The 12135-nt window shown below is 46.6% G+C and overlaps 1 protein-coding gene across 2 annotated transcripts in view; it reads left to right on the forward strand.

Annotated features, from left to right (window-relative positions):
* Positions 1-10653, forward strand: part of MAML3 (mastermind like transcriptional coactivator 3) — a 414834-nt gene extending 404181 nt beyond the window's left edge. The window contains exons 4-5 of one of the 2 annotated variants that reach the window (XM_030313029.1): positions 2211-2295; positions 7056-10653. In XM_030313029.1, the coding sequence (XP_030168889.1) occupies positions 2211-2295; positions 7056-8053 (1083 nt within the window). In that variant the 3' untranslated portion in view covers positions 8054-10653. The remainder of the gene's footprint in view (positions 1-2210; positions 2296-7055) is intronic. The other variant, XM_030313030.1, reaches the window with a different exon arrangement.
* Positions 10654-12135: the final 1482 nt, after the last annotated feature.

Consider the following 12135-nt stretch of genomic DNA (forward strand, 5'->3'; position numbering starts at 1 on the left):
AAACTGAGGGCCTGCTCGGAAACAACTCAGTGCAGCAGCCTGCCCGTGCCCAGAGACGGAGCTTGTCCGTGCAGACTGTTGGGGGGTCTACAAAGGCTGTTGGGGGGTGGGTCGTCAGCCTTTGTGTCTTGAGAACAAATGTTGCCGTATCAATGCTGAGCTGATGTTCTTGGTCTCTGCAACAGTGGTGAAAGTGCCTAGTAATAGCAGTTTTGAAAGCAGCGTGTTGGAGGTCCTGGGATTTCCTGAAAGGACTTGGGAGGGAGAACAGAAGGATTTGGGATCTTGCCTGTCTTTGGGAACTTTACAATGACTCCGGTGGCTTTAGAAATCAGGACAGAGCCGGCTGAAGGCAGGTGTGAGTTGACACGTAATGCCTTACTTGGAGCACGGCACTTCACATCTATTCACAAAGGTTCAACCGAACCCAGAATTTTAGACTGGAAAGAAATATTGGTGATCACGGAGGCTTTTTTATTTTACCTGTGAAGAAACTGGAGGCCAGGGAGCTCATGTGAAGTATCAGAGATCGCAGAGCCAGAGAGGCACAGCCCCGGGACTGGAACAGGAGGCCCCCACCCCCAGCCGACCACAGGGCACCCCAGGGCTTCTGCCCAGTCAGTGTGGACACTTAAGTTCTTACATAATATGAGAAGTTTGGCTGAGGAGAAGCTTACTCAATAATGCCCTTATATTGCTGCCTAAAAGATTAGCATGGTTTCTTGTCTATACTTTATCTATACAATTAATTAATTTCAACACTTTGTGCAAAACACTATGGTAAGCACCCCAGGATGAGGTGAACGGGGCAGAGGCTTTTCTTTTCTTTGGTTGCCAGAGTGCTGGCTGGCCTTGTGGAGAAAAAGAAAAGAAAAGAAAAAAAAGAAAGAAAGAAAGAGAAAGAAAATTGTAGAGCTGCCCAGAAACAAAAACAAAGAAGAAAAAATAGAAATAAACACATGTGTTAAGAAGTGACCAATGTGTGTTATTTTTATAATGAACACTTTAAAGAGCAGGGCCCTTGGTCTACGTTCTTTATAAGCCCTTGCGGATGAAAGGTGCTCAATGAATATTCAGCAGCTGCAGAAGGAGGTTAAATGACATGCCGAAGGTCACGCGGCTACTTGACGGCAGACTGGGAACTAAAACCCCTTTCTCTGCTCTTTCCACCTCACCCTTATTTTCTTTCCCTTTTCACATACAGCATGGTAATGATCATAATAGCCTTTCCAGTAGATTGGTAACAGCTCCGGCAGCGCAAAATGCCCGCGAGTGGAAGAAGAAAGACAAAAATCACAAGCCTCTGGCTCCTGGTACATGTGGAGTCCCACGCGGTTTCCTTAAGGCACTAAACGCTGTATATTTTACTTGCGGAGATGTATTTTACAGGCAGTGTGGCCTGGTGGGAATAAGATTAGCCTTTTTTATAGCCCCTGAGAATCCCATCTTCCTATACCGGAAGCAGCTATTTAGGTCATTAAAAATCAGTTGCTCGTCCCTGGAGCTGGGTCCCACAGTGCTAAGGAAGACATGCAAGCTGATGTTGGAAAGTCAAAGCCAAGACTGGCTCCCTCGATACGCACTCCTTGTGAGCCAGCAAGTCTACACATCAGATATGCCAGATAGTCACCGAAAGGTACGTGCAAGGATGTGCATAGCAGCAGTATTTGTGACAGCCCAAGACAGGAACCACTCTAAATGCCCATCATGAGTAGAATAGGTAGATAAGTAAGCCATGGTGTATTCATTCATAGGAAGGAATACTACTCAACAGTGACAGTGAACAGGCCACAACTACACGCATCAACACGGATGAACCTCATAAATATAATGATGAATGCAAGAAGCCAGACACCAATACGTTGTATGAATCCATTTACACGAAGCACAAAAGCAGATGTCACTAGTCTGCACTGTTAGGTGGCTCCCTGGTCAGATGAAGTGGGTCCCTGCGGTGGGTCGTGACTGGAAAGGGGCATGAGGGGAATGCTAGCGGTGCTCAGTTTCTTGATCTAGATGCTGCTTATGTTGCTACAGGATGTGTTCATTTTGTGAAAATCCATCAGAGCCATGCTTTGCACACTTGCCTGGATGCACCTGATTCCTCAACACAAAGTTTAGTTTTTGAAAAAACTGCCTTCCTCAAAACCGCCACGATATTTAATCGTCTCTTCCCATGTCACCTCCCTGTCCTTGTCCTGTCGTTCTAGCAGCTGCAGCAATCACATTTACCCCGCCAGCACCTCCAACAGCAACGGAATCCATACCCAGTGCAGCAGGTCAATCAGTTTCAAGGTGAGGCCAGTGCACACCTCTTCCGTTTTATACCTTCCAGCCGTGAAGTGTGAGCGAGCGTGTAGCCAGTGACATTGCCTTCTGTGCTGTGTTTGGGTTCAGGTAATATTAAAAATATGTTAAAACTGAGGGTGCCAGTCAGTCAGAATGCATTTTTGGAGCCCTCTGCTGTGGCAGCCATTAACCTTTTGGTGGCTGCGTCACAGAGAGGCCCTGGTTGGCCCCGGCAGGGGTCAGAGTGGCTGTGGGGGGCAGGGCTGGGGTAACTGTTCTTTACCAACGATACACAAGTATTTCAATAGTTTAACAGCCAACGGGGACCTACTGGTGCCTGGCTAGTCCGCCATCAGCCTTGTCTTTGCCTGGATCGTCATCTCAGGGAGCATGGGAGGAACAGTCCTGTGCCACATCCTTCTCGCTAATCCCAGCATGTCCGCCGGCCACGGCCCCCACTTCAGACATCCACTTGGGAAGAATCTGGCTTGCAGCACCACCGATCTCTGCTGAATCTAGAAGACCAAAGCGCCTTGAGTTTGACTGGACTGTCTTGATCCTGCTGCCCTTTGCAGAAACCCTGATGACTCATGACCCAGTAGCAAGGGGCATATTGTGTGCTCAGTGTTATCATTCCTTTATGAAGTATAAAGTCCACTCAAATATCGATCCCTTCCATCTCCAATAGAGAGCACCCCTGAGGGTCTTGTATGGGGTAGAGGATCAGCCTGACAACCATCCCAGACTCATCACAGGAATTTTCAGGGAGCTAGAGGGGTCGCCTAGTAGCAGAAACCCTAATTCCCATCCTCTGCCCTTTTCATGGGACCTAGATCCTGGGTCCTAATTTCTCAAGTGTTACCGGTCGTCGGTCGTTTCAAGAATCTGCCAGAAGCTATGGGGCCCCTTGCACATAAATATGCATATATATAAACGAATACAGACTTTGTGTGGCATGTTGCAAGTGCTACCCTTCTCGTAGACTGTGAAAAATTCACAGGGGGTGAAAAATTCATGATCTCGGGTAGCATTGTTCAATCTTTGGGTTGCAACACACAAGTAGGTTGTAATGGGTCCCAACCAACATTTTCTTAAAAGGAATATAATAGAAAAATGATGAGAGTGTATCATAATAAGGGAAACTTTTGTTTCTGTTGTAGACCAGTATGTGAATATACTGGATCACACGCTGTGAGTAGTGGTTTAAAGAGTCTGAAAGCCACTGGTGTTCACGGCCAGATCTCAGTGAAGATTGCCTGTGGAAAGGCAGTGGCCTGAGTAGCTACCACTCCCTTCCACCCCTGGAACACATGTATCAGACCCCTTTGGACTTGACCCAGGGGAGGACAAAAGGAATGAAGCTGTGCACAGGTGTTATGTGTGTTAAATCAGTGCCGATATTCTTTGAAGAATTCTGTTTCTCACTTGGTCATGGGTAGAGGGGGTGTGGAAATGGTCACCGTTACACGCATAATTTTTGCTGTAGACACAGAGCCCTCCTAGGTTTCTACAAGTAGTTCTCAAACGTTAGCTGCATCAGAATCACCAGCGGAGCCTGTAAAAGCACACATGGCCTGGCCCCACCCCCAGAGTCTCTGATTCCAGAGGTCTGAAGTCAGGCCAGAGAATTTGCACTTCTAACAAGCTTCCAGGAGTCCTTGCTGCTGCTGCTGGCCCAAGGGCCACACTTTACGAACTGGTGATTTATATCAAGAACTAATTAAAAATACAAAATCTTATAAACCCAGCATAGTGGCCCTTGCATTTTCTAGGTTCGTAATTCATTTATTATCTTTTGGAATAAAGGGACCCACCAACATTTAATGCTTCCTCTGTATTATGAGTTATTCTGTATGCCTTGGGTCCAGGTTAAAAGTTCTACTCTTTGAACTTTTCTAAAACTCCACCCCACAGGTAATCAACCTGGAAATTTAGCTGTACTTAAGTTGAACACCCAGGGCCATGGTGCGGTCCCTGAGCTAAATGAGGCACTTTTTTTCTTTTTTCACTCTCTTCTCTATTTTATTTTACTAACACCCTAGATATCATAATAGTGTGTATCTAGGAAAATAGCAAATTGGTATAGATAAGAAATACTGTCCTTGGAGAGTTTCGTTAGGAATCACTTACTTGGGAACATACGCATACTCCCCCGCTACACATTTCAAAGGTTTAATGACTATCTTTCTTTTACTGAGTATGGTGCCTCTGGGCAATGTTGCATGCCTATGGAGAAATGCTTATTTTTCACAAATATAGGCTTCCTGTGAGTAAAAAGAGAAAACAGACCCTTTTAAGAAAAAATTGCATGTGATCTCTATTTGAATATGGAAGATTTTCACATGGTGATATTAACCAGTGGATAAGAAAATTAACTTGAGTACAGTGTCCCACGATAATATCAGTTTTAGGCAAAAATAAAAGAAGAAGAAGAAAATTAGTCTGTTATTTAACCGATATGGTAATCCGATAAAGACAAGGTAATTATTTGGACACATTTGCATTTTTTTCTATATATATTTAAAATTATTGAAGGTCAGGCACCTGGGTGGCTCAGTCAGTTAAGCTTCCGACTCTTGATCTCGGCTCAAGTCACGATCTCACGGTTTGTGAGTTCGAGCCCTGCATCAAGCTCCTCACTGGCGGTGCAGAGCCTGCTTGGGATTCTGTCCTTCTCTCTCTCTGCCCCTCCCCTGTGCTCTCTCTCTCTCTCTCAAAATAAATAAATAAGCTTTCTAAATAAATCAATAAATAAAATTACTGAAGGCATAAAACTAGATTAAGAAAAATCTTTGTTTCTTTGTACCTAGGATGAAAATACGGAGCTGATTGCTGGTTTTAAAATGCCTTTTTTTTTTCATTAGAGTTACACCTAGATAGCACAGTCACTTTGTACTAAAGATAAAGGTTGGCTCGGATTAATGCTTTAATACCTCTTAAAAGGCATTGCAGCATTTCTGTCCTCTAAAGAAAGGAACCTATTTGTCATTCACAAAAGTAGCCCAGACCATATCCAGTCCCTCAACATATCCATTATAAACATACAACAAAAATGTCCAAAAAAAAAGGAAGTCTTTTTGTCTCTTTCCAGCAGCTCATCAGTCTGTTTATGCAATTTGGGTCTAGCCAATCAGTCTCCGAGTCAGCAATATTTTCTCCTTAAATTTTTTTTTTTTTACAAACAACTCAATAACCCATTTCACCACAGTTGATCAGATTGGCCATGCAGTCGATACAAATTTAGTCGTTAAGGTCACAAAACTTCGTAACAAGATTACAGACAATATATACCACCATCCAGTGTTTAACAGGAACTTTTGATTTTTTTTTTTTAAATCACTTCGATATATGAAGCTTAAAACAGAAAACCGAAACATTTCTAAGGATCTCTCCAGCCCTTTCGGGTTTCCCCACAGTAACCATTTCATTTCTCAATGCAGCATGATATTGATCTCAGGCCACAAAAACTTAAGTCATAATCAAAATTCCCATAATTTTCTTTCTTTAAGAAAGAAAGAAAATATGGAGACATAGTTGCTGCCCAGAAATCAATAACCCCATCAGGAAGACAGAAACACACTTATCTGCCAAGGTGCCAAGCTTAACAAGGTTAGACTGTTCTCGTCTGGCTTTTCATCCCATCTCATCCCAGTTGCAGGTAGTATCACATTTGCTTATAATATTGATTGGCCCCCAGGCTGCATCTTTTTTAAATGTCCAGGAAAAAAAAACTATTTTTTTTGGTCTTAGAGACTCAGTCATTAGCTGGGACATAGGAAAAACTCATTTTTGTGCACCTCCTAGCCCTTTACAGCATTGACTGGGGTTCTCAGGGTGACATTTCTATTCTCTTGGCTGATTTGGAAATTTCTTAGGAACATGTAAAGAAGGACTCACTCAAATGCCTAATTAGAGTTGAGGGACTTGGCATTCAGACTCTGGCCAACTTTTAAACAGCATCATTAAAAACCGTGTTAGCAATCTGCTGAGAGAAGTAGTCACTGCCGATTTGAAGGAGTGAGTGGACTTTGCTGGAGAAATGCATAAAGTTCATTGCCAAAGAGCAAGTAGCAGGATGATTTCTTTTTCTAGCTCAGGAAGCTGGCCATTGTGCACTGACATGTTATGATTCAGACAATCTGGAGCGTGTGGAAATCTAGAGAGTGGATCCAAAAAGTGTCCCATCTGTCGAAATAGCTTCTTAGCAGGAGCAGTGGCCTTTAACCTCTCAAATCCTACTCAAGTCTTAAGGGAAATTAGTCTAATGGTCTTTATTGATAGTATTCTCTACTGAACCGTGTTCCACTTCGCAAAGAGAAAACACAAAGTGATCGGCCATTTCTTCTTAATTTAGCCCAGGAGGTGAATTCCCTCTCACCTCCAAGAAAAATGGTATCTGATTGGTTGAGGGTGGCATCCTATCCAGAAGAGTGAGAAACATCTTGCTTCTGCAAGTGAAAATAATAATCACAGAGTTATCAAGATAACTACAAAAGCACGTGTCCAGTATCCAGTAGGATCCCTATTTTCATGTGTCTATAAAACAGTGGTGGTTATCTCTGATGGTGGGAATTTAAGTACTCTTGTACTTTTCAGTGTCCTACAAATTTTTTGTAATCAGCATATGTTACAGTCAAAAAAATCACCACTTTTGTGGATCTTTTCATATAAAAGAATTTGGTCATTCCTAAAGAAAACTCCAGCGACGTGTTACAGTAACGTGCATATTGAGATGAGTGAATGGGTCCATTTTTTTCCCCCTGCAGGTTCTCCCCAGGATATAGCAGCCGTGAGAAGCCAAGCAGCCCTCCAGAGCATTCGAACATCACGGTTGATGGCACAGAATGCGGGCATGATGGGAATGGGACCCTCCCAGAACCCAGGGACAATGGCCACGGCAGCAGCCCAGTCGGAGATGGGACTGGCCCCTTATAGTAACACACCCACCAGCCAACCCGGAATGTACAGTATGAGCCCAGGAATGACCCAAATGTTGCAGCACCCAAACCAAAGTGGCATGAGCATCGCACACAACCAAGCCCAGGGGCCAAGGCAGCCCGCCTCCGGGCAAGGGGTTGGCATGGTGAGTGGCTTTGGACAGAGCATGCTGGTGAACTCGGCCATCAGCCAACAGCACCAGCAGATGAAAGGGCCCGTGAGCCAGGCTCTGCCGAGGCCCCAGGGCCCACCGAGGCTGCAGGGCATCATGGGCACGGTCCAGCAGGGAACGCAGAGCTGGCAACAGAGGAGCTTACAGGGGATGCCTGGGAGGACTAGTGGAGAACTGGGATCATTCAACAACGGTGCGAGCTACCCACTTCAGGCTGGTCAGCCGAGGCTGACCAAGCAACACTTCCCACAGGGACTGGGCCAGGTTGTGGATGCTAACACCGGCGCAGTGAGAACCCTCAACCCAGCTGCCATGGGTCGGCAGATGATGCCACCGCTCCCGGGGCAGCAAGGCGGCAGCCAGGCCAGGCCGATGGTCATGTCCGGCCTAAGCCAGGGTGTCCCCGGCATGCCAGCGTTCAGCCAGCCCCCGGCACAGCAGCAGATGCCCAGTGGCAGCTTCGCCCCAAGCGGCCAGAGCCAGGCCTATGAGCGGAACCCCCCTCAGGACATGGCATACAATTACAGCGGCGAAGCCGCCGGGGCTTCCTTCCCTGGCCTCTCAGACAGTGCAGACCTCGTGGACTCCATCATCAAAGGGGGGCCAGGGGATGAGTGGATGCAGGAGCTCGATGAGTTGTTTGGGAACCCCTAGTCAAGAGGAGGCCCCAAGAGCCACAACTCTAGTGCTGAAAGCTTAAAACGTGAGAAAGAAACAGGATGTTGAGCCATCCCTGTTTTTCGTTTTTTTGACCCACGGAAACTGAGCAGAACTGCAGCTGGCCCACAGTGAAAGATCCAGGTGCCAATCGCAGCCCCCACTGGGCCTCGTTTCACCTGATTTTCACACAGCACTCAAGACAACATGCCACGCAGGTCCCTGCTGCGAGAGAGGGAGACACACTGGAGGCAGGTGGGGAAGACAGATCTGGAGCCCCTCGGCCCCGCACTCCCTGTGCCCGCCCAGCCCAGGGAGAGCTGCTCCAGCCCGTCACTCTGCTGCCCGGTGTGGGGTGTCCGTCAGCCCCTCCTGGCCCAGCTCCGGAGACCGCAGAGCCCGGGGCCGGGAAGAATCCCATGGAGGCTGCTGGGTGGTGGCACAGGCCAAGAGCGCAGGTCAGAAGGGCGCTGAACTCTGGCTGGAAAGAGCTGTCAGGCGTCAAGACGTGCTACTGTGTTTGGAGGGTGGACACGAAGAACAGTGAGATGTCACAGGGAGACTACAAAGGATCTTACAAGCCTGTCTGCTGCCCGTGATGACCCTCAGGAATTTTAGAGGCGTTGCTGCTAGCTGCCTCTCAAGGAAAGCCACGTGAGCCTAGAGAAGGGTCTGTCCGGCAGTCCTGGGGGAGGCAGCCCTCTGCTGGTGACCGTGGTGACAGTTCCCTGGGGCAGTTGGGCTGGAGCCTCCTGGGGCCTCGGTGCGATACTGATAACGTCCAGGCAGCTCACATCTATTTCCGGTGGCCACGGGGTGGAGAGACCCCGACTGGATGCTGTGTCGTCTTTCCCCACACCCCTCCCCACCCTGTTCCTTCTTGCCTCCACCCCATCCTGCCCCTGCTTTTCCTTACAGACTATTCCAGAAGAAATGAAGCTTTTGTCTTTAGGGGGCCTGGGCAGAATCAGAATAAACGCAAGAACATAGACCGTGCCTGAAATGCAAAGGCAACACTGGAGTTTTTTTGCTCTAACATGTAGTCGAGTGAATATTCTCCGCCCGGAACTGAGCAGGCCCCTCTGATGTTCGACGGTGGGTTTATAGGAGCCACACCTGACACTTCTGGGACACCCTGGGAGGAATGGCCCCAATGGTCGCTGACTCTGGCTCCCTTTGGAGAAACCCCGGGGGTGTTGCTCTGAAATTGGCCGTGCCCTTAATCCCCACTCACTGGAAAGACAAATCTAAAACACTGAGAGACAAGGAACTGAAAAATCAATTGCCCCACCTTACACATTTTGATGATGAAAAGAAGGAAGATACAATTCCTCCCATATGGGCAAAGTAATCCGCTCAGAAAGTCCTGTACAGTCGTTCTCTTTGTAAATCACTCCAGTCTGCCCTAAGCGAAGTCTGTCGGAAGGGATGACAACCTCTACCACTTCCTGTAAGGCTTGTCTTTTTAGTCCTTGCTGCTGTTCCCACTGTCCCGTTTTTGGAGGCCATGTGGCATAATTATTATCCGGAGTAAGAATGGCGTGTGCTTTTCTCCCACCACCCACCTGCTCCGTGTCCGAAAGCCTGGCTCCCTCTGTACGCTCACATGCACCCCGCTGCGCCACACGTGGGCCAAGGCTGTGGGAGGCTGGACTGGCTGTACTCAGAGGGGGTCCCGAGAAGGGGACTCGAATGGGAAGCTGGGGCCAGAGGATGGAGACAGGCAGGCAAGCAAACACTGCCCTTGGCTTGCTCGCCACGTCCCAAGGTAGTGGATCTCCTGAGCAAGGGGCAGGATGGAGAGCAGGGGAGGCCGGGTGGGCGAGAGCCCAGGCAGAGGCTGCACCCTGGGAAGAGGTGGTGGCAGGTGACCTTAAGCCCCTTGCCTGGGGAGGGGCCACCACCAGGGAAACTCTTGAGTGGAAACAGATAAAAACCAAAAAAAAACAAAAAACAAAAAACAAAAAAATACACAAAGTAAACAAGAAGACAGAAAGCATAATTACCTTTTTCTGAAAGGTACAGGAAACAAATATATAAGCAACGATGAGAAACTGGGGGTGGCTGATGGAGAGAAGGGGGCTCCATTACCTTGTAAAAGCTTCCTCCAAATGCTTAGTACTGGGACCAACTAAATAGAGAGGTAGATTTTAATAAGGTCGTTTTGTTTTTGTTTTTGTTTTTGTTTTTACTACGGTGCTGATGTATATGTAATGTCTAAAAAAGTTATTTGTAAATAAGTTTTTACAATACTGCAGATATCACTGGGTCTACTATCTGTAAAAAAATATACATATAAATATATATATACTGTTTGTTTAAAATAGAGTATTTTTATTTCATTCTTTAACTCATCATCACAGCAGTGGTATCGCACTTCAGATGACATCTAATGACTAATTTGTACTGTATGACCTATGGCAACTTGCTCCATTTTATTCAGATTTTTCTAGTTTTCTGTTTTTACTTTGTACATTGAGCATTGCTTATTTCCTTTTAAGAATTATGTACAGAACTCGGAAATGTAGAAATGAAGTGATGTTGACATACCACTTTTAAAGAAAAGAAAACAAATAAAAGATCATTATCTGAATCAACCCCAAGTATAGTTCATTTTAGGGTTGTCACTGGGTCTCCAGCTTTAATTAAACAGATATGCCTGGGTTTTAATTGGTTAACTGCAGTTCTTGTCTCAAAATTCTTGATTTCATTAACTATTTAACAGTGGAGATCAACCATTCCCAGTCTTTCTAACTCAACCACACAACTAAAACTTTCTAAATTTTCACCCCAAGGGATGTAGCAAAGGGAAGAGAAAAAGCCAGCTTTGAAAGGAACGTAATGAAGTCCATTTGTGGAACCATGTGCCATAACTGTTCCATTTCAACTGGTTCATTCAGAGGACTTGGAAAACTGATAGTAAAATTTTCATTAAAAAAAAAAAAGGGGGCGCCTGGGTGGCGCAGTCGGTTAAGCGTCCGACTTCAGCCAGGTCACGATCTCGCGGTCCGGGAGTTCGAGCCCCGCGTCGGGCTCTGGGCTGATGGCTCAGAGCCTGGAGCCTGTTTCCAATTCTGTGTCTCCCTCTCTCTCTGCCCCTCCCCCGTTCATGCTCTCTCTATGTCCCAAAAAATAAATAAAAAAAAAACGTTGAAAAAAAAAATTTTTTTTAATAAAAATAAAAAAAAAAGAGGGGCATCTGGGTGGCTCAGTCGGTAAAGCTTCCAACTTCAGCTCAGGTCATGATCTTGCAGTCTGTGGGTTCAAGCCCTGCGTCGGGCTCTGTACTGACAGCTTGGAGCCTGGAGCTTGCTTTGGATTCTGTGTTTCCCTCTCTTTCTGCCCCTCCCCCACTCTCTCTCTCTCTCTCTCTCTCTCTCTCTCTCTCAAAAATAAGTAAACATTGGGGCGCCTGGGTGGCGCAGTCGGTTAAGCGTCCGACTTCAGCCAGGTCACGATCTCGCGGTCCGTGAGTTCGAGCCCCGCGTCAGGCTCTGGGCTGATGGCTCAGAGCCTGGAGCCTGTTTCCCATTCTGTGTCTCCCTCTCTCTCTGCCCCTCCCCCGTTCATGCTCTGTCTCTCTCTGTCCCAAAAATAAATAAAAACGTTGAAAAAAAGAAATTAAAAAAAAAAATAAGTAAACATTAATATTAAAAAAAAAAGAATCCTCAAGGGATATATGGAAGGAAAAGTAACAAAGGGGTCTTGCCCCACTATAGTGGACACTGTCCATGTACACTTATTTACACACACACACACACACAAAATCCACACACACCTTACTTCCAGCCCTTGCTCTGCCCGCACCATCCACAGATTGTTGAAAATGCTTAGAGGTTTACATTTCTCCAGATCAACATTAGTCAATGAGTCGCTAGTGCAAGTGTGTGAGAAGATAGTTCGGCTTCCTGGACAAGCCCTGAGATAGGATTTAGGTCCTCCAGAGCTCCCCTGTGGCCTCAGGCAAACACTGGGACTTTGCCTGAAGTCCCTTCACTTGGCTTCTTGTCCTTCCCCACTCCGTTCCGATTACCCTCCTGGGGGGACCTTCCTTAATGAATCACACACATGTGAATCCA

This window comes from Lynx canadensis, chromosome B1 (genome assembly GCF_007474595.2).
Source record: "Lynx canadensis isolate LIC74 chromosome B1, mLynCan4.pri.v2, whole genome shotgun sequence".
NCBI classification, from domain to species: Eukaryota; Metazoa; Chordata; class Mammalia; order Carnivora; family Felidae; genus Lynx; species Lynx canadensis.